This window comes from Muntiacus reevesi, chromosome 17 (assembly GCF_963930625.1).
Source record: "Muntiacus reevesi chromosome 17, mMunRee1.1, whole genome shotgun sequence".
NCBI classification, from domain to species: domain Eukaryota; kingdom Metazoa; phylum Chordata; class Mammalia; order Artiodactyla; family Cervidae; genus Muntiacus; species Muntiacus reevesi.
The window spans coordinates 6693826-6717894 of NC_089265.1; the positions used below are offsets into that span (position 1 = coordinate 6693826).

The 24069-nt window shown below is 36.6% G+C and overlaps 1 protein-coding gene across 2 annotated transcripts in view; it reads right to left on the minus strand.

Moving 5' to 3' along the window:
- GLRA3 (glycine receptor alpha 3) overlaps positions 1-23681 on the minus strand; it is a 177353-nt gene extending 153672 nt beyond the window's left edge. Inside the window, exon 1 of one of the 2 annotated variants that reach the window (XM_065908200.1) lies at positions 23561-23681. In XM_065908200.1, the coding sequence (XP_065764272.1) occupies positions 23561-23631 (71 nt within the window). In that variant the 5' untranslated portion in view covers positions 23632-23681. The remainder of the gene's footprint in view (positions 1-23560) is intronic. The other variant, XM_065908201.1, reaches the window with a different exon arrangement.
- Positions 23682-24069: the final 388 nt, after the last annotated feature.

Below are 24069 nucleotides of genomic sequence, written 5' to 3' on the forward strand. Positions count from 1 at the left end.
TTATTTTTTGGGGCTCCAAAATCATGCAGATGGTGACTACAGCCATGAAATTAAAAGACACTTGCTCCTTGGAAGAAAAGTTATGACCAACGTAGACAGCATATTAAAAAACAGAGACTTTGCTTTGCCAGCAAACGTCCATCTACTCAAAGCTATGGTTTCTTTAGTAGTCATGTATGGATGTGAGAGTTGGACTATAAAGATAACTGAGCGTTGAAGAATTAATACTTTTGAACTGTGGTGTTGGAGAAGACTCTTGAGAATCCCTTGGACTGCAAGGAGATCCAACCAGTCCATCCTAAAGGAAATCAGCCCTGAATATTCATTGGAAGGACTGATGCTGAAGCTGAAACTCCAATACTTTGGCCACCTCATGCGAAGAACCGACTCATTGGAAAAGACCCTAATGCTGAGCAAGATTGAAGGCAGGAGAAGAAGGTGACAACAGAGGACAAGATGGTTGAATGACATCACCGACTCAATAGATATGAGTTTGAGTAAGCTCCAGGAGTTGGTGATGGACAGAGAAGCCTGGCGTGCTACAGTCCATGGGGTCACAAAGAGTTGGATACAACTGAGCAACTGAACTGAACTGACTGGATTGATTCTAGAACATCTGTGGAGACTCAGAGATATAAATAAAAATTAACAGAATACTGGGATCTTAATTCTTACCACTGTGAGCAATGTGCCAGTGAAATACAATTATCATTTTAAAGTGATCTTGTTCACCAGCCCAGGTTGGATGCATGAGACAAGTGCTCAGGCCTGGTGCACTGGGAAGACCCAGAGGGATCAGGTAGAGAGGGAGGTGGGAGGGGGGATCGGGATGGGGAATACATGTAAATCCATGGCTGATTCATGTCAATGTATGGCAAAAACCACTAGAATATTGTAAAGTAATTAGCCTCCAACTAATAAATATAAATGGGAAAAAAAAGAGTCAAGGACTCTTAAAGCCAAATTTTAAAAAATAAATAAATAAATAAAGTGATCTTGTTTCCCCCTGCAGTTTGGTGAGGCCTGGGATATTTTAATTAACCTAACAGTACAAATGGAGTTGCTTCCTGATCTCTCAAGCACAAGATTCATATAAATATGGTATCATTTTTTTCTCATAACAACTTTTCTAGCTAGATATTATTACTTGTGTGTTACAGATGAAGAAATTACAGGGTGTTTTCTCCCCAAGCCAATCAGACATTGAATTTATAAGGCAATATTTTAAGCCAAATTAAACTTTCCACTGAAAACACTAGACTAGGTTCAAAAGAAAACAAAACAAAACCATGCATGCGAGCTAAAAACACAGTGGAAAAAAAAATCATGTGGCTAAGATCTAAGACAGGTTTCCCTGGTGGGTGACTTTGCAGTAAAGAATCTGCCTGCCAAAGCAGGAGACATAGGAGGTGGGGTTCGATCCCTGGGTGGGGAGGATCCCCTGTAGGGGGCCATGGCAGCCCACTCCAGTGTTGTTGCCTGGAGCATCCCATGGACATAGGAGCCTGGTGGGCTCCAGTACAGAGAGTCGGACATGGCTGAAGCAACTCATCACAGCATAGCACAAGATCTAAGACAAAGTAAACTCACAGAAGTAAACCAGGTACTTCAGGGATGGCAGCAAACTTCAGAGTACCAGCTGAGTGGCTAACAATCTGTGTACACATGTTGAAAGCTTTATGGATTTTAGGGACATAAAAAGGAGTGAATACCTAAGAGTTGGTTTGAAAGCACAAAGAATTACAACTGTTGAATAAGAATGAATCAAAAATACAGAGGTCTTAGCAGGAAGCTAAGCATCCCTTGAAATCCTCACTGTTTCTGGAACTGGAATAAAATAGTCACAGATTGCCAGAAGCCTAGCTCTCTAACAAAAGCAAACATAAAGCAAACTCTTACTATTCTCACACAAGCTTGTTTCTCTTCCATTCTTCCCAGACTTTGCTAATGGCAACTCCATCTTTACATTTTTCAGGAGGAAAATCTTTGATAACTCAACTGTTCTTGGATTCCACATATCATATTCATATCCATCCAGTTTGTCCTACTTTATAATTTTATCAGTAATCCAACCACATCTCTATCTTCTTCAGCTCCTTTGGTACAACCTACCAATCTGTTTACGCAAATTTTTTGACACTCTTCTCTTCAAGGGTGGAACTTAATCTTCTTCCTCTTGAATGATCCCTATGCAAAGTAACTGCTTGATGATGCAAATCCTGTAGTTCAATCATAAAATGTGTTGCTATTTCCACTCAGCTCTCTTTTGGATTGTTCACTCTTCCTCAGCCACTCAAGTAGCTACATGGAAGAAAATCAGTAGGATTTACCAACCCACCAGTTATCAGACTGAGATACCTTGAAATCAGATTGTCTACTCCAGTCAAGCCTTCATGTAGCTGCAACCAAGGCTGACATCTTGACAGTAGCCTAATGAAAGATTCTTACCTAGAACATCTGTTAATACTTAAGCTCTTCTTGAATTTCTGACCCGTGGACTAATTATTCATTTTTCTTTCAACCCACTACATTTCAGGATAATGTGTTATACAGCATTAGTTAAGTGTCTTAGCTGTCTGGCTTGAGCAACCAAATGGATGGAAACATCATTCACTGATACAGGACAGTGTGTAAATGGAGACCAGCTTTGAAAGTATGACAGTGGGTTCAATTTTGGACCTGTTGAATTAAAGTATGGTTTTAAAACATCTAAGAGAAATTTACCCAGTATAATAGGTTATCTCCATTGAAAAACAAAAAAATTTTGATGATTTTTTACTGGATGCTTTCTTTGAAAAGTTTAATAAGCATGCTGGCATCTAAGGGCCCTCACACTTGCCACTTCTTCTGCTAGGACAGTTTCATCTAGAATCCACCATATTGCTCCTTCATCACCTTCAAGTCTTCACTCATCAGGTCTCCTTGAAATTGTCTTCCCTTCTGCATATATATATACTACTATATGGGCTTCCCTGATGGGTCAGTGGGTAAAGAATCTGCCTGTAATGCAGGAGACTTGCAGAAGACCCAGGTTCAATCCCTGAGTCAGGAAGACACCTTGGAGTAGGAAACAGCAACCATTCCAGTGTTCCTGCCTAGGAAAATCCCACAGAGAGACGAGCCTGGCAGGCTACAGTCCATGGGGCTACAAAGAGTCAGACATGACTGAGTGACTAAGCATACATATATAAAAAACAAACAACTAATAAAAACCTAGTGTATAGCACAGGGAATTCTACTCAATACACTGTCATGGGTCATATTTAAAAAGAATGCACATATACATGTATATGTATAACTGATTCACTCTGTTGTACACCTGAAACTAACCCAACATTGTAAATCAACTATACTCCAATAAAAATTCATTTGAAAAAAGAAAAAGTCTTCCCTTCTCACATATTCTCTCTTCCCTTTCTGTTTCTGCTTTACTTTTCTCCATAAAATATATCGTGAGCTAAAATTACTATTTATTCCCTCTTAATTTGATGTTTTCCTCTATTAGAAGATAACATCATAAGAGCAGGGATTTTTGCTTACTTACTACTGTATCCCCAAATCCTGGAGCATTGATTGGCAAATAGGAGATATTATATAATTTTTTTGGCATAAATGAATAAATAGTACTTGAACTATGTCATAAGATGGATAAACTATTTATATGTATATATATATAATCAAGAAGATTTGGAACTCAGTAAGCTTTCAATAAATCATATAATGTGTTATTATTTTCACAGACATTAGGTCTTCAAGAGAGCAGTTCAAGTAAGGATATGTTTTCCCAATGATGCTATCTGATAAAGTCAGTGATTCAGCTCTTTCAACTTTACTGTAGCTCCAGAGAGCAATAAAAGCACCCTTTATTTGATTTAGAATATTGCTGTCTCTTTGGGAAGTAGAGCACATAGAGCCTTTGTCCAGATGCTACTTTATATAGTCTTTCAAAAAAAAAAAATATCTTCCTTGAAAGGATCAGGAGCAAGCTACAGCAAAAACTTCTGAAGATCATAGTTCATGCTCTTATTCCCTTTAAATACTCTTGGTAAATCATTTTTTTTTTAACCAGAGAACAAAGTTGTGAAGTGGGCATTTACAATAATTAGGTTTAAAACTATAAACTTAAATCTTTAGTTTTATACACATATATCATTACACTAATCACTGTAGGCATAAGTGTTTCAGTAAAAGTACACTGAATTTCCCAAATACCAACAAAAGCAAGTTTTTAGGAATCTAAGAATATATCAACAACAAAATTTCAAAAATTTTATAGAAGAGTAAAATGAGCAGGTTGCCAAGATAAGACAATAAGAGAATTTGTTCTATATTTTATTTAATATGTAACATATAAACATATGTATGTAAACAGACAATAAAGGAACACATAAGTAATCAAGATGATTAGAAATTGCTCTAAGTTCTCAGGTGAAAATATCCAGGATGACAAAACAAAATAAATGAGAGCAGCCATGCTGGATGGCATGGTTGATGAAGACTTTCTAAGAGATTGAAATGTGAGCTGAGTGGGAGCAAAGGCAAGGATGTCTCAGGCAGAGGTAACAGGTTCAGACCACCAGCACAGCAACAACCAACCACATATTATTGGCAAAAATAACAAATTTGATCTATTTCATAGCATGAATATAAACTACTTTCAGATGGTTAAAGCTCTAAGTATGTAAATAATGAAATGTATCTTTTTAAATAGTTTAAGAGCAAGCGTGTGTATTTGTTCCCTCTTTCTTATAATATTTTTAAAAATAACACCAAATATACCAAAAGAGGTATAAACTTTAATTAAAAGACAACAGGAATGAGATGTCAGCAAATAAGAGATTCCTACAAGTTCTACAAGAAGAGAAAAGAGGAACAAATAGAGAGATAGATGGAGAGACAGAGGTGAGGGAGAATTTTCAGAAATAGATAAAAACATATATTTTCAAAGTGAATGAGCCCACTGAGTCCAAATAGAGAATTATGGTAGACCTATTATTGAAAAATTGCCAAACATTAAGATTTAAGACAAGATCCCAAAGGAGTTTGAAAGAAAAAGGAAAACACAAAAGAATGGCAAATGGGCATTTGTATATGCTACCAGACAACAAGAAAAAACCAGCAAAGATCTTGCTGGCTTGTTCTTTCATTCCATATATCCAATCCAGTATTATAGCCAATCTATGAATCAAAGGAGAAGTTGTTAAGCAGTCACAAATTCAAGAAATGGAACAGTATACCTGCATAAACGTTCTCTTGAGAAAATCATGGAGAATATACTGTAGTGAAATGAGGAAGTAAACCAAGAAATAGAACCCTGGAAGTAGTTGATACAACTTAGAAAGTAGTTGTGAAACTTCTTCAGATGAGTTCTCTGTGAAAAACATCAGAAAACAATCTGATTTTTATTGGAAGAAAGAAATTTAGGAAGGTCGTCTTGCTATCAGGCTCACAGGGGCATGAAGTTTAGAATATGTGCCTAGAATTAAGAGTGTGAGGGAAAAGAAAGTGAGTCTTTGAAGAAGCATTTCTTGTAACTAAAGGCAAAGGAAACAAAACATAAAACAGTAATAATAGAAAAACACTGTTCAGATTATGGAAAAGGCCTTCAGAATAAGTAAAACACATTTAAAACTGATTGTTCTTAGAAAGGACAATTAAGTGCAATGAAGATGGGATGGAGATGGGCTATGAACAATGTTTCATCTCTCTGTCCCATTTGATTTTTAATCCATATGCAAATTATACTTTGAAAAAAAGATTATAGTAAAGGATTTTAAAAATACAAGAATTTATTTATAACTTGCCATGGACAAGGCAAGATAAAAAAAGAAGGCTGATGCATTTAGTACCTACACTTACTCTTTGTCTTTGTTAGATGCTGAAAAATGTACAGTATGCCTAGCATTGTTTGGAGGCTCTGAATTCAGCAAAAACCGAAACAAACCAAAATCCTTTATTTCCATGAGTTTATATTTCAGCAGACTGGGACACAATTAACAAAAACTATTACAAAGGAGTAAATTCTTTGCTATTTTGAAAGGAAGGAAAATTTAGAGCAAAGCAAAAGATAAACAGAAGTGACAGGACTTGGGGGACCTATGAACATTTTACATAGAGTTGTTAGGGTAAGCTTCACTGAGGAAGGGTCACTTTATCCAGGTGTTGAAGGAGGTCACAGAGGTGACCACCTGAAGCAAAGTATCTATTCCAGGCAGAGAGAGCAACCAGTGCAAAGGTCTAAGCCAGGGACACGCTTGATGTATTCACAGAACCAAAAGGGACCAGGATCAAGTTAGAAGGAGGAGATAATAGAGAGAAATCAGATCAGAGGATTAAATGGAACAACAAACCACTTGTGAACATACGAGTCTTTATAAGCAAATTGCTTTTACTCTGAGTGAAATGGAAGTTGTTAAAGCAACGAGTAGGCACCTGGAATGGCTTGCCTTTCTTTCATTTGTGAAGAATCACCATGACTGATCTATTAAATCAGACTAGAGTGGGGCCCAGATGTTTGGCAGAGATCAGTTAGATCATTGCCAGAGTTCAGGTGATGGTGACTCAGACAGAGTTGTCATATTGGAGGTGATGGAAATTGGTCATATTTTGATGTATTTTGAAGCTTGAGGTAAGATGATTTTCTAAGAGATTAGGAGACTAGTCAAGGAGAAGTTCATATTTTTGGCCTACACAACTGAAGAAATTAGATGAACTGAAATGAGGGAAACGGTGAGTGAATCAAGTTTACAGCAAGACGTCAGAAACTGATTTTGTACATGGGCAGTTTGAGATGTCCATATGATATCGTAGATATTGAGTATGCAGTTAGTTGATTGGGTTCAAAGACTGGGAAAGGACATCTTTTTTTATTGTTTGGAAAGTGCTATAGACAAATATTTGATATTTGAAGCCTTGCGACTAGAGGAGGTGACCAAAGAAGTAAGTACAAATGGAAAGAGAAGAGATGGGGAAGGAGAGAAGAAAACAGCAAAGTTGTTTAAATGCAGTCTATACAATACATTGAAAGGCAGATAAGCAGTCATTGTAAGAGGGAACTTTATGGTCTATATTTAAATTACTGACACATCTTCCTTATGACCCACCACTATCTGATGTACCATTGTTGGCATCAGTAAAAATTTAAGATCACCTAGATAGCTATCAATGTATTTTTTCTTAAATCTCTAATGTAATCCTACTTTAGATTTGTACACCAGTAAGCAAAATAATGTTCAAGCTGGTTTTAGAAAAGGCAGAGGAACCAGAGATCAAATTGCCAACATCTGCTGGATCATCGAAAAAGTAAGAGAGTTCCAGAAAAACATCTATTTCTGCTTTATTGACTATGCCAAAGCCTTTGACTGTATGGATCACAATAAACTGTGGAAAATTCTGAAAGAGATGGGAACACCAGACCACCTGACCTGCCTCTTGAGAAACCTGTATGCAGGTCAGGAGGCAACAGTTAGAACTAGACATGGAACAACAGACTGGTTCCAAATAGGAAAAGGAGTACGTCAAGCCTGTATATTGTCACCCTGCTTCTTTAACTTATATGCAGAATACATCATGAGAAACGCTGGGCTGGAAGAAGCACAAGCTGGAATCAAGATTGCTGAGAGATATATCAATAACCTCAGATATGCAGATGACACCACCCTTATGGCAGAAAGTGAAGAGGAACTAAAAAGCCTCTTGATGAAAGTGAAAGAGGAGAGTGAAAAAGTTGGCTTAAAGTTTAACATTCAGAAAACTAAGATCATGGCATCCGGTCCCATCACTTCATAGCAAATAGATGGAGAAACAGTGGAAACAGTGGCTGACTAATTTTTTGGGCTCCAAAATCACTGGAGATGGTGATTGCAGCAATGAAATTGACCAACGTAGACAGCATATTAAAAAGTAGAGACATTACTTTGCCAACAAAGGTCCATCTAGTCAAGGCTATGGTTTTTCCAGTAGTCATGTATGGATGTGAGAGTTGGACGGTAAAGAAAGCTGAGCACCAAAGAATTGATGCTTTTGAACTATGGTGTTGCAGAAGACTCTTGAGAGTCCCTTAGACTGCAGGAAGATCCACCCAGTCCATCCTGAAGAAGATAAGTCCTGGGTGTTCATTGGAAGGACTGATGTTGAAGCTGAAACTCCAATACTTTGGTCACCTCATGCAAAGAGTTGACTGATTGGAAAAGACCCTGATGCTGGGAGGGATTGGGGGCAATAGGAGAAGGGGACAACAGAGGATGAGATCGCTGGATGGCATCACCGACTCAATGGACATGAGTTTGAGTAAACTCCAGGAGTTGGTAATGGACAGGGAGGCCTGGCGTGCTGCAATTCATGGGGTTGCAAAGAGTCAGACACGACTGAGTGACTGAACTGAACTGAAGCAAAATAAGGCTATTGTACATTTTCTGAAGTATTAGGTGTTTAAAGAAATATCATTGAGTGAAACAAATAGCAAGTACAAAATGATAGTTATTATTAAATATAACTCTTGAGATCCAAGAGACTTCAAATTAGCATCCTCTCCTCCACTCCTCAAAATACCAAACAACTCAAGAAATTTTTTTCAAAAAGATAAAAAAATTTGGGATCAAACTGATGTTACAAAAATGACTTGGGGGAAATTATCTGATATCTAAAGACACACTGGCTTCCTAATTTTGAATTGAAAATGACACCTCCGTGCCCCACCTCATTCAAAGCCCCACATAAAAAGGACAAAGACAGGCCCCAGGCTACATTTGCCCATATTTTCCTTCCAAACTCCTCAAATAGAAGACTAAGTTTTCTCTTCTAGGGTAGAATAAATAAGAGGATGGTAAAAGGTCAAAACAAATTCTCGATGGGACCTCTCACTCCCTGAAGGAAAACACATGAAGTGGGCAAACTGTATACTTCGTCTAATTAAAACTTTTTTCTTTAAAAAATGTAAAAATCACTCTGTGTTTCTTTATGTGCACATACATTTATATAAATATATGGAATATGATCTTGGAAAAAAGCACACCAAATCATTTCAGTCATTCATCTAAGGAAAGGACTAAGAGCAATGGTGAAGAAGGTGGGGGAGGGTGTTGATCTACCTGAAATATTTGAATTTTCATACCAAAAACACAATCATGTATTACTTAAGTAAAATGGATTCACATAAATCCCTGGAAACTGATTTTAACTAAGTGTCTATAATGATTAAATTCATAATTATAAATACAGACACATGGGTTTTGAACATGAATTCCTAGCTACAGCAGTTGCATACTTTAGTATTTCAAAAAAACACTAGTTACATTCTGAAGTCCAATGGCAAAGTTCAATGGAAAATATGTTAGCAATATCACCTTTTCTTTGTCAAATCAGTGAAATACCACTTGATTTCTTCAAGCCAATCATGAATTTCAAAAATAACATTGACCCTCTCTTGCTTCTGGGAATGGGTATTCTTTCTTTTCACTCTGACTTATCCTAAAAAAAAAACTTCCTCCTTTAGCCTGATTCTAAACCCTAATCTCTACAAATGATCTTCTGAAACTCTCTTATTTAAATTGTGTCCACTCACCACACACACAAAAACACACACACACCAGGAGGCATAAATTACTTCACCACCTCTAAATATTACTTTTTGCAACTGAAAAATGACCAGGGATTTTTATCTGACTCTGGAGTACGGTGTACTCTTGGATAATAAAGCTAATAAAAACACTGAGTCATCAACAAAATCAAAATTAGAAAGGTAAAATCTTCTTGGAAGAACAGACTTAATTTTCCTTCAGTCAGGAAAGACTCAGGGCACCCTAGGAGTTTCAGTGGTAATCCTTCAAAACCCAGAATGTGCCCCAATCACATGTTTGTCTTAAACAATTTTATTAGTTCTTTTGTTTAAATGCCAGGTCCTCCACATTGCCTTTATTAGCTTAACTGAGTGGGAACTGGTCTCTTCTACACTGGATTCTTACAGGTCATCTGTTCTTATCAATCACCCGTTTCCATTGTGGACACCTAACACTTTCATGCCATGATCTCCTCTGCTAGCTGGAAACTTTGAGTAATGAAGCAGAGACTGGATCCCATCACTCATCATCTCACTGGAACTAAATCAACAAATAGCACTAATATACAACTTCACTGGCTTCCTTGGTGGCTCAGTGGTGAAGAATCTGCCTGCCAATGCAGAAGACGCAGGTTACATCCCTGGGTCAGGAAGATCCTGTGGAGAAGGAAATGGTAACAACTCCAGTATTCTGGCCTGGGAAATCCCATGGACACAGGAGCCTGACGGGCTGCAGTCCATGAGGTCGTGAAACAGGTGACACAACTTAGCAACTAAACAACAACAACTCAATTTGATAAAGTGTGAGTACTCTGAAATTCAATCCAAGAGTATATTGTTTCTTCTATTCCAAATATACCTCAACCAGTTTAACATGTCCAAACATCACTGTGTGTGGTTTTTTGTTTTTTTGTTTTTTATTAACAGATTTTTTCTCCATTTATTTTTGTTAGCTGGAGGCTAATTACTTTACAATATTGTAGTGGTTTTTGCCATACATTGACATGAATCAGCCATGGATTTACATGTGTTCCCTATCCTGAAGTGTGTGGTTTCGGAACTAGTGATGATTAAGAAGTGATTACATCAAACCAATGTGCGGGGAATGTTAAGAACTGTATTTTTCTTCTGAATCTTATTTGACAAAACACTTCTTAGACCTTTAAAATGTGCATAAAGCTTGTTTTATAAACATTCTGTAAATTTCATTTTAGTCTATGTCGACTGTACCCAAAATTTCCTAAAAATATCGCAAAAATAAGGGGGTAAAAGGACTGTAATCCCACCAGCCAGAAGTGAGTGATACAGAAATCATCCTTTTACTTGAGATGTTTAACTGAGTTATACTTACAAAAGAAATGATACAGCAGAAATAGTATTGCCTGACTTTGAACTGATCGTGCTTGCATCAATGAATGCTTACTAATAAAATGTGTTTTTATAAATCCCCAAATCAACCAGATTGAGGGCATAAAAGAATGATATTTTAAAGCACCAATCTCTGGGTCTCTGAATCTGAAAAGATGTGTACACAGAATATTAAAACAGAGCCATACTCGGGTGTCTTCCATAATAATATTGAACCAGCAGAGCACTGACTTATTCAGGTTATGGTAGCTTTTCCCTTTTGTGTGACGACAAATGTTTATGTTAATGTCACCTTTCAGTGAAATGTGTTCTGACTTAAGCATATCTGAGTTACTGGACACTTTTTTTCTGTGGTGACAGAAGCCCTACATTTACCTGATTGTTACATTCCTTAATGATAGAGAAATGATGCAGAATGAAGGGAATTAACAATAAAGCATAAAGGAGTTTATAACTGGAAGTGGTAAGGAAAGGTAAACATAGCGGTGAGTATGTTGTTCAATTCCCTCTAGTGAAAATGAGACTATATATCAAGGTTTTATTGGATTATATTTTTTTCAAAATTAAGAGAGGGTGTACACCCATGGCTGATTCACGTCAATGTATGGCAAAAACTACTACAATATTGTAAAGTAATTAGCCTCCAATTAAAATAAATTAATTTTAAAAATTAAGAGAGGGAAGATCTTAGCAAGATACAATCAGTGATTGTACCTTAAATCAGTTGGTTACCTTAAATCAATTAGTTATATCAATTAGTTAAAGCTAATATTCAGCTAATACTCAGCTTCATCTCCAGTCTTTCTTCCCCTTTACATCAATCATTTTGAGCAAGACATTTACAGTTTCCTGGGAAACAAAAAGATTATAAAAGCTTCCCATTTTAGACATTGTTTCCTCTTCCTATAAGAATATATGTTTTCCTTTAATCAAGCACAACAAAATCCCCAGAGATAATGCCTCATAGGAAAAGACTACCTATTTTCAAGATGCAAAAGAAAAGGGTCAGAGATGTGAGTGTACACACCTACACTGTGTGCATGTATAGATCTCTGAGAAGAGCAGAAAGTTTGAAAGTGGGTCTCATTCTTAGATTTTTTTTTATGAAACTGTTAATAAAAACTCTTACTGTGATTTTAACTGAATGAGTCATATTTCACCTTTTAAAGAAGGGTATGATCTTTTCTTTTCTACCGGAGGAGAACATAAATAACTGTACTTCTTTGGAAAAATAAGCAGTTCATTTGAATTAGGTGATGTGAGTTCTATCTCTGGCTTTGCCACCTAAATGAGTGAGGCCTGAATAAAGATCATGTCCTAAGTGGGTAATGCATATATATGGAATCTAGGATGGTACTGACGACGAATCTGTTCACAGAGCAGCAACGGAGATGCAGACATAGGGAACAGACTCAGGGAAAAGAGTGGGGGAGAAGAGAGGGTGAGATGAATGAAGAGTAGCATGGAAGCATATACACTAGTGTATGTAAACAGACAGCCAATGGGAATTAGCTGTAGACTCAGGGAACTCACACTGGGGTTCTGTAATAACCTAGAGGGATGGGAATGGGTGGGAGCTTGGAGGGAGACTCAAGAGGGAGGGGACATATGTACACCTATAGTTAATGCATGTTGATGTCTGACAGAAATCAAACCAATACTGTAAGCCCATCATCAATCAATTAAAAAAATAAAGATCGCATCCTAGAATTCATTCCGCTCTTCTGCAGGGTGAAGGGGGCTTCTGCTGTAGCAGGCTGGACCAACCCTTCTAAGAGAGCTGGGAGCACAGCCCGCCTTGTAGCAGAAGTAATATGGACTTGGCTCTATTCTATGTTTTGTAACTGCTAAATCAGCCTAAACCTGTCTGCTTTGTTGTTCATCTTTATCCCAGACTAATGACCTTGTCTCCCACTTCAAAGAGAGAACTGAGTGCTCAGCCGCTGAATTACAAAATCTTAGTTCCCGTCTCTACTTCTGTCACACTCTGCATCTAGTCCCAGAGAAAGACTTACACGCTTCTGGTTCAAAAGTTACCCTTTAACTACTGCTCTGAAAACTCTTTCTTTTCATCTCATCAGTGACATTGCCTCTTCTCTTCTGAACCTTCTTGCATCTTTCTAAGCATTTCCTAATCTACTGACTTCTTTCTCCAAGATGTAAGCAAGCTCAAATTCCCTTTCACTGTAAACACAAAATTAAGCAAACAAATCAGGAACTATCAATCTCACTGTGTCCACTGTTACTTTACCTTGTTATAGCCTCTTGGGATACAAGGATTACACTATTGATACTATGTATAAAAGAGATAACTAATGAGAACACATTGTGTAATACAGGAACTCTACTTAATGTACTGTGGTGACCTGAATGGGGAGGAAGTCCAAAAGGGAAGAGCTATGAGTATACACATGGCTGATGCATTTTGCTGTACAGTAGAAATTAACACAACAATGTAAAGTCACTCTACTCCAATAAAAACTAATTTTTAAAAGGGGAATCTTTTTGGCTATCTTTTCCTTTAACTCACCATTCATATTATGATAACATATTTGCACATGTGCTTTTGCACATAGAGTGCTCTTGAAAAGGTGACTAATAATCTTCTACACTTCTTTTTGTTTTTATGGCATTTGATATTGTATTACTGATTATTTTTTTATTTCCAAACAGATTCTAGGTTGAAAAATTTTATTCTTCTTACATATAAAGCACAGATCTATCTCTATGTATTTGTATCTATATACCACACATGAGCAAATATATAATACACAGTGATATTATAATTTCATGCAGTCAATTAGAAAGTCTAAAAATATCTCTCAAAAAGCTCTTTAGGAGTCAATGATGGGAAAAATAGTTTGAGAAATAATGCATTATACAATAGAAATTTCAATTTCTCATGGTGATAAGGAGAAGTAAATCCATTATTTTTCCACTAGGTGCTGACAATTTTTATCTGTTTTACAACTTCTTCTCAGAGCAGGTAATGTCTACAAGGCATCTTATTTGATTTTATATCCTTTATGGTGTCTAAAGCACAAGATTCCCTTCTCATTCCAAGTAATAACACAGATTTAAATAAAATTCAAATCTAAAATTATAGATAAAGAGAGGCGACAGATGCATCATCTCGGTATTTATTTGTTGCTTACGGAGCTCTACTCCACGCATGACATTGAATTAAATATTACGGCAGTAAAGCAAGACCAAAAACAATCCAATCCTCATGGGACTAACAATTAAGAGGGAGAGACAAGACCTGCATGAAAACCTAAAACATACACGTGAAGGTGATGTGTGCATGCACACACACACCCATAATGGTTTATTATAGAGAGTTGAGATTCTGTTGCCCCAAGCACATTGCACTCTTCCTAGAATGTAATAATTGCTGAATAGATGTTTATAATGCTACAAAGAGATTCTAGAGATACAGGCACTCTAGACCTGGAGCATATAAGCTTCATGCAAGGAGCAACCACATGGAAAAGGCTATCGACTCAAAACCTGCCTCAAATAGAAAACATTCTCCATGGGTCATTTTCGGTAAAGAGGCAAGCATTAAAAAAAGAAGAAGAAGAAATACACAAACAAATATTGGCAGGAAGGGGAAACCACAGGTGGCAAGAGAAAGTTTCCTATGGCCAGGAGAAAATAAAATGACATTTTGTTTTTTATTTATTATTAAAATGGCTTAATACTAGAAAACACTAAAGACTCTTCCAGAAAATTACTAGAGCTAATCAATGAATATAGTAAAGTTGCAGGATATAAAATTAACACACAGAAATCCCTTGCATTCCTATATACTAACAATGAAAAAACAGAAAGAGAAATTAAGGAAACAATACCATTCACCATTGCAACAAAAAGATTAAATACTTAGGAGTATATCTACCTAAAGAAACAAAAGATCTGTACATAGAAAACTATAAAACACTGATGAAAGAAATCAAAGAGGACACAAACAGATGGAGAAACATACCGTGTTCATGGAATGGAAGAATCAATATTGTCAAAATGGCTATTCTACCCAAAGCAATCTATAGATTCAATGCAATCCCTATCAAGCTACCAACGGTATTTGTCACAGAACTAGAACAAATAATTTCACAATTTGTATGGAAATACAGAAAACCACGAATAGCCAAAGTAATCTTGAGAAAGAAGAATGGAACTGGAGGAATCAACCTGCCTGACTTCAGACTCTACTACAAAGCCACAGTCATCAAGACAGTATGGCACTGGCATAAAGACAGAAATATAGATCAATGGAACAGAATAGAAAGCCCAGAGATAAATCCACGAACCTATGGACACCTTATCTTTGACAAAGGAGGCAAGGATATACAATGGAAAAAAGACAACCTCTTCAACAAGTGGTGCTGGGAAAACTGGTCAACCACTTCTAAAAGAATGAAACTAGAACACTTTCTAACACCATACACAAAAATAAACTCAAAATGGATTAAAGATCTAAATGTAAGACCAGAAACTATAAAACTCCTAGGGGAGAAGATAGGCAAAACACTCTCCGACATAAATCTCAGCAGGATCCTCTATGACCCACCTCCCAGAATATTGGAAATAAAAGCAAAAATAAGCAAATGGGACCTAATGAAACTTAAAAGCTTCTGCACTACAAAGGAAACTATAAGCAAGGTGAAAGACAGCCCTCAGAGTGGGAGAAAATAATAGCAAATGAAGAAATAGACAAAGGATTAATCTCAAAAATATACAAGCAACACCTGAAGCTCAATTTCAGAAAAACAAATGACCCAATCAAAAAATGGGCCAAAGAACTAAACAGACATTTCTCCAAAGAAGACATACAGATGGCTAACAAACACATGAAAAGATGATCAACATCACTCATTATTAGAGAAATGCAAATCAAAACCACAATGAGGTACCATTACACGCCAGTCAGGATGGCTGCTATCCAAAAGTCTACAAGCAATAAATGCTGGAGAGGGTGTGGAGAAAAGGGAACCCTCTTACACTGTTTGTGTGAATGCAAACTAGTACAGCCACTATGGAAAACAGTGTGGAGATTTCTTTAAAAACTGGAAATAGAACTGCCATATGACCCAGCAATACCACTTCTGGGCATACACACAGAGGAAACCAGATCTGAAAGAGACACGTGCACCCCAGTGTTCATCGCAGCACTGTTTATAATAGCCAGGACATGGAAGCAGCCTAGATGCCCATCAGCAGATGAATGGATAAGAAAGCTGTGGTACATGTACACCATGGAATATTACTCAGCCGTTAAAAAGAATTCATTTGAATCAGTTCTAATGAGATGGATGAAACTGGAGCCCATTATACAGAGTGAAGTAAGCCAGAAAGATAAAGAACATTACAGCATACTAACACATGTATATGGAATTTAGAAAGATTGTAATGATAACCCTATATGCAAAACAGAAAAAGAGACACAGAAGTACAGAACAGACTTTTGAACTCTGTGGGAGAAGGTGAGGGTGGGATGTTTCAAAAGAACAGCATGTATATTATCTATGGTGAAACAGATCACTAGCCCAGGTGAGATGCATGAGACGAGTGCTCAGGCCTGGTGCACTGGGAAGACCCAGAGGAATCGGGTGGAGAGGGAGGTGGGAGGGGGGGATCGGGATGGGGAATTTGTGTGACTCTATGGCTGATTCGTGTCAATGTATGACAAAACCCACTGAAATGTCGTGAAGTAATTGGCCTCCAACTAATAAAATAAAATTTTTTTTAAAATGGCTTAATAAATGTTTTCCTTTTCAGGTAAAGAGGACCTTATTGTTGGACATTTGAATGTTCACAGGATGACTACCTGTTGTAGATATTTTTGAGAGATTTTCAAATATAGGTCGTATACTGGATGAACTAGTTGTCTCTGATGTTAGCCCAACCATCCTATATTGGCAATGTTTGTAAAATAGGATCAGAAATATCTCAGAGTTGATCGTTCCTAATTGGTTATTTTTGTCTGTATGCAAATTTTGCGTGAACTCCTAGGAATTCTTCATCATTCGCACTGGAACTTATTCCATGCAATAAACTATTTCAGAGGATGTTGATAGCATTTCCATTTTATGATATTCTTCATTGTACCACTGAGGTTATTGCCTCTGTGTATTAAGTTGTCTGAGAGGTAACTGGTAATACTTCCTTCTAAAAAGCATCTCTAGTATGGAGATTCTGAATTTCAGGAATGCTTTATAGTGAGGCTGCTTAATAACTATTTTACTATTGTTTCCTCTTCTGCCAGCATCTAAGGATTTCAAACTTTATTTCCTAAAGTGTGTGTGACTGCCTTGCAATTGTTAGAACAGATTCATTTCCTCTGGTTGAACAGCTCATTCTATTCACACACTTTCTGCTTGTTACCAAACAGTTGGTCCTGTCTTAGAATGCCTGCCTTCACTCCAGAACCAGTTAGCTGAAGGTGACTCACTTGTTTCTCTACTTGATGTATTTTCCTAAGCAAAACAAAACTATAGCTTTCTTCTAGTGGAGAAAGACAAACCATCCTTGTTTCAACATGGACATTTGCATGCACAGGAGTTCATTTTCAATAAGTACAGTTATTTCAAGTATAACGATAAGACAAGAGTTTTGGAGAAGAGTTTAAGAGACAGGTTTGCTGGGAAAATCAAAGAGGCTCCATGTTATATACTTCGTGAAGTAAATAAAAGTTAAAGATGCATCTTCACCAAAATAATTCCTTTAAAAATCCCCCCAGGAAACTTAAGTGGGTAAAATATACCATCCATGATCGTGGACTAGCTTATGAGATTAGTTGAAATTAGATCATTGATTCCCTGGTGGCTCAGACAGTGAAGAATCTGCCTGCAACATAGGAGACCTGGGTTCGATCCCTGGGTCAGGAAAACCTCCTGCAGAAGGGAATGGCTACCACTCCAGTATCCTTGCCTGGAGAATCTTCCCTGGACAGAGGACCCTGGAGGGCTACAGTACATGGGGTCACAAAGAGTTGGATATGACTGAGTAAATAACATACCTACAGAGCATTTGAAGGCTCTATAGAAAAGTGATAGATACACGCTATTGATAAAAGCAAGTCCTTGAGATCGACAGTATAAAATTATGATAAATCTGTTTCTTTGTCACTTGTTTATGACCAGTTCCACCACCACTGTTTAGCTCAGAACTCTCTCTGAGTACTTCTCTGTGCCTGCTCTAAATGTTCTGCCTTCATTTCAGATAAATATTTTTTCTGTTTTTTTCTTTTGTGCACACAGTGTGATCACCTTTGTAACAGTTTAACTGTTCAATCTACAGTTCAAGCAGGGTCACTACATTCTCAGCTGACAGCAAGATATAACAAATCTACTGCTAGCGTCTCAGACTCAAAACACCCCAAACCAAATTCACTGGCATCCTTTCTTCCAACAATCCAAATCCTCTACCTGACAGTCTTTTTTTTGAGAGATCATATTTTGATGATAAATTCAAACATGATCTCCAAATTCTAAAACAAGCAGACTGTCATTATCTTCTAGTAGTCTTGTCATTGTTGTCTGTCTACATATTATAGCTTTTACTATTCCTGATGGTTATGAGCAAACTTCTGATTAATTGTAATTTTGAGGTAAACACTACCTCTGAGAGAGAAGGATTTGTAGAGCTTTATTGAGCCAAGTTACAAGACCATTCCTATAATGATAACTATTCAGTTATAATTAAATTATTTGCTTCTAAATTTTATCCATATTCCATTATGAAAGGAAGCTGCAACTCCTCCACCTTTCAGCAGGTTTATTGTTGTAGTGAGCTCTATAGTTGTTGCTTGCTGCTGCTGCTAAGTCGCTTCAGTCGTGTCTGACTGTGCGACCCCATAGATGGCAGCCCACTAGGCTCCTCTGTCCCTGAGATTCACCAGGCAAGGAGTGGGTTGCCATTTCCTTCTCCAATGCATGAAAGTGAAAAGTGAAAGTGAAGTTGCTCAGTCATGCCCGACTCTTAGCGACCCCATGGACTGCAGCCTACCAGGCTCCTCTGTCCATGGGATTTTCCAGGCAAGACTACTGGAGTGGGGTGCCATCGCCTTCTCTGATAGTTGTTGCTAGCAGATACGAAATTAAACAATGAACTGGAGATATTTCAACTGAATTTGGCCATCACCATTCCCATAGCATTCTATAGGATTGTATCATAGGAATGATTTTACATTCCTATACATTTCCTAATGATAGGAAATGAAATAGAAAATAGAATATTTTCTTTATATCTCACTTCTGCCCATTGAAAAAGCATCTTATAAGATCCAGCGCAAGTACTAATTCTCTGGAGAACTTCCCTGTTTCACAATCCCTAAAACATTGCCACTTCTGTTGTTGTTTAGTCACTTGGACCTTTGTATTTTCTTTCCTTCTAGGTTCTAAGTTTCAGGATGAAAAAGGTGATAATTTCTCGATCATCCATGGCCAAACTGTACCTAGCACAAACATGTGTGCACAGAATATGGTGGAAAATCTTGCTGAATTGCTTAACATTACACATTAAACACATACTTGGTGATTGACTTGCCTCAGTATATCAAGGGATCAAGGGAGAGAAAAATTATATACAGGAGGAAATATTTTTATTTCCTGTTTCCTGAATCGGCAGGGCAAACTGCTTGAGGCATTGACTAAAGAACTGGGCCATGAGCCTTCTATACTTAGGAAAATGTATGAGTATTTAAAGAAATAAAGGAAAGAAGCATATATTATGTTTACTGTATAGAATCCTGCTACAGTACCTACATACAAGAAATTATCATAATAGAAGAATAAATAATAGTACTTTGTTCCTTAAAGTACATTTTTCTTCAAAGTCTTACATAAGAAAATAGACTCAACATTAAAAAGAATTTTCCCCATCTTCCAAAACATACCAAAAGGAAAAAAACAAGACATTCTACGCCAAAATGTTTTTCCTAGACTTTGAAGTCAATCAAGAAAATATTTTATTTGTGATTATCATAAAGCCTGAAATTCATACATTCAGTTTTTGACACAATGTACCATAATTTATCCAAATAGCAAGTCTGTGTTGCTATCAAGCTATCAAGATGAAAAACAAAATTGCATGTTGTGAAAATAATTAATTTAGATGGAATACTTTTGGCACTTTTCTTGCTTTTGGAAATTGCTCTACAAGCTCTTCATAATCATCACTTATTTACATTTCAAAGAAAGCTGAACACTGGTGTTTTGTTCTTTATTTCACTAGGATGAGAACTAGAATCCAAAAGCCAAAGAAAATTTTTTTTCAAAAACAGCAATATCTGAGCAAAGGGTGAAAATTTAAAAAACTTCACTACTAGGAAATTTAGATTTCTTATGTCTGTTTCTGACTTGTATTTATTAAAAGAATTATCCTCTTTAATAAGTCCCTTTTAAACACTATGTTTCTAATAACCTGGTGTATTCTGATAATGAATACTCCTAATTGTACTATAGTAGTAAATATTTTTGTTCTGCTGTTTGCTTTAATAAAACTAATTTACTAAAATGTATAAATTATGCCAAAGTAAAAACTTCAATCACATCTGTGGGTTTGCAATAATAGTCTAAGGAAGTGCTATAAATGTTTATAATAATACTTCACTGATAAAAATTTTTTACTAGTAATAGCAGTAAGTTTCATATATTACTAACAGAAATGTAACTAGGTACAACTATGTCAGAAAACTTGCAGTATCTACTAAAGCTAGACATACTGATATCCATCCAATATTACAGCAATTCTTTGCCCAGTGAAACTCTTGGACCCAACTCACATGGTCCCCAAAATGCACGTATTCACCAAAAAAGGCAAGCTCAAGGAGGGTCATAGCAGCACTAACCAAAAACTTTTTTAAAATACCCAAATATTCCTCAGTAGGACAAGGGATAAATTGTTATGTCTTCATATAATGGAATATGCTGGGCTGGGCTTAGTAAGTCCGTCGTGTCCGACTCTTTGCAACCCCATGAACTGTAGCCCACCAGGATCCCATGAGGATTCTTCAGGCAAGAATATTGGAGTGGGTTGCCATGCCCTCCTCCAAGGGATCTTCCTCATCCAGGATCGCACCCAGGTCTCCTGAATTGCAGGCAGATTCTTTAAAAATCATTTGAGCCACCAGGGAAGACCAAGAATACTGGAATGGGTAGCCTATCCCTTCTCCAGGGGATCTTCCCTACCCAGGAATTGAACCAGAGTCTCCTGCATTGCAGGCGGATTCTTCACCAGTTGAGCTACCAGGGAACCCCCTACATAATGGAATACCATACAGAAATGAAAATAAGTTATTGCTACATGCTACAACATAGCTAAAACACATACAATTCATAAAATAAAGCAGACCCAAATAAGTATTTATAGACAGTTCAAGAGCAGGAAAAAATGTTATTGTTGCATAAGTCAGGATAGAGATTATCTTCAGGCAAAGTAATGCTTAGGAAGGGATATGGTGGTAAGAGGGAGCAGGGTGAATGCTTCTGTGATACTGAGAATTCTGCTTCTTGATCCAGGGTCTCTTTATATGGGGGCGTTAGGTTTGTGCCACTTTATATGGAACATGGCTATTTTTGTACTTTTCTGTGTGTATTTATAATCTCAGTTAAAAAAAATTTTAAACTAAACCTATAAAAAACACGTCTACTAGTATGCCATTTAATTATAACCATCTATGGTTTCTGGTTGTTGTCCTTACTTCTGAATTTCCCTGGAAATAGTATTTTTAAATTAAAAAGATATATTTGTGAACTTAAAACAATACTTGTTTGAATTTATTTTTCCTTTACATGTTTTCCTTTTTTGCTCAATACCTCACAAATAGGCTCACTGAGCAAAGAGTTTCTGTAAAGAAACTGTATTTTATAAGATATTTCCAGTAGAGGGAGCTTCATTTTCAAAAGGAAATTTCTACAGGAAATTTTCCTTCAAGGACCATCACTGAAAAATTAAAATATTTGATTTTTTTATGTATGATTAAAAATTCTTCAGAGTGATGAGCTACTTTTATCTAAGAGAAAAAAGAGAAAATTTTTATTTGATTTGTGAAAGAAAAGAAAATAATGAAGAATATATGTATTGCACAAATTTCTATACTGGATATATCTTTTTTGAGTGATTACATTTCTGAACTATTCATAAGAAGGATTTTAAATTAAATTATTTAATATTAATTAACATGACTTCTTTCTAAGAATATATTATAGCAAATACCATGGTGATTTTCTATTATACAAATTTGACCTCATCGATCAAAATATTTTAGTTATCAACATTAAACTTCCTAAATCTAAGTATCAACTAAGCTGTTCTGATTTCTTTGAGAAAATAAGTATGCATATTATCATCTAAGATACTAACAGATAATTATAATAAAATAATCAACTTATGACATGAATTTTGCACTTTTCCATAAAATTTACATAAATGTAAAAGCTCTACATTCTTTGCTTTTATCACTACATATGAAATTTGTACCAGCTGTAAAGTTACAAAAATTTACTATGTTAAAATATTTTTCACTGAAAACATTCTGATTTACAATGGTTCAACCCTTTACTTCAGGAAAAATCAGTAATTTCAGAAATATAGTAGCCTTCACAATTAGTTCCTGGTTACTAAAGGTAGTTTTTATGAGATATGCTATATTTTTCAAGGTGCCTAAAGATGAAAAATTGACATAGCAACCCAGAGAGAATATTTACATACATCAAATGGAAATCATTATACACACAACTTAGTACTCAAATTTTTTATTTCAATCTTTTTGAAAAGCTTGTGAACCATAAAATGGAAATTTTAAGGTAATTATAATAGTAAAATAAAGTTTGCATTGGCTTATATATTGTTTCATTGAGAATGGGATTAAATTAACTGATCTTGTGCTTAGCATGTCTTCTCATTTAATTAAAAAGAAAAACAAGGAAAAAAGAGCCTACCAAATGTGACTGGAGATGATAAGAAAACAGCACGTCACAGAACAATTTTACTGTTCAATAGGCTTCTTATTACTTTCTACAAAATGATTTTTCTTGGCATAGAACATACCTAATGATTTATTTATCACTTTGCCTCCATGAACTAAGTTCTTTAGAAAACAGTACTTTCAAGGCCTTTATTATTTTATTCATTTAAACTTAACCCCTGGATAGATAAATAATATTCAGAATTTCTCTGATCACTAAATGCTTATGTTCTAGATACTTTTTGTCTTCTAAAATGCAAGTAATGTTCCACTTCTAATTACTAAATGTTTTTTAACTTTCAAAACAAGGGTAACACCCAGAATTTATAATTCACTTAGGAAAAAAGAAACTGTAAATGCAATTTGAGAAGGAAAATCCTAGGCTTTGGAAATATTTTTTTTTCCCTAGGGTAACCTCTGTTGCAAAGAACAGAAGATGCCAGTTAATAAAATACATTAATTAGTGAAAATAAAGCAAAGTTACATATTTTAGCGGTCTCAAGAGACAAACTGCTAGATAGAAAACAGATTGCTAGACAGAAAACAATACTATTTAAGGGACACTTTCAACAAGTCAACCTCGAGTTGCATTCTTGGTTACATCAATGACAAGTGGTTGTAAGGCTTGAATGAGTTCTCCAACTGTTAAATAGAAGTGGACTCACCTGAGTAGCAGCGCTGCTTCCCAGAAGTAAAATCCCGAAACTAAAGTCCGAAAGTGTCTCACGTAGGCCATGATACGGAGGGATATATTCACGACTCTGCAATGAGTCTTATCCAAGGCATGGGGAAGCCGTGAATGAGCCGGGAATGAGCGTGTGCCGCCTGACTCCGTGTCGTCTTGGCAGAGACCAACGACTGGAAAGCTTCAGCACCCGAGACAGCTCCCCGCGGTCCAAGGAGACCCTCTCTTTCAAACTCTTGAAATTCCCTTTCGACACCTTCTCTGAGCATTGAGCTGCGGCGAGATTCACGGGATCACAAACGTGCAGGTGATTTATACAGTGACCGCGGAATAACGGATGAAATGAGATGTCTGAGGTGCCTAGGTTCTGGGCAGCAATTCACTGGAGCTCTAGAGGCAAAGGGAGAAGGCTAGTCCTTTCCTGACTCAGATTCACGACTGGAGGAGAAAAAACAGCAACTGCGGGAACAGGAATGCGTCTGCACCTGC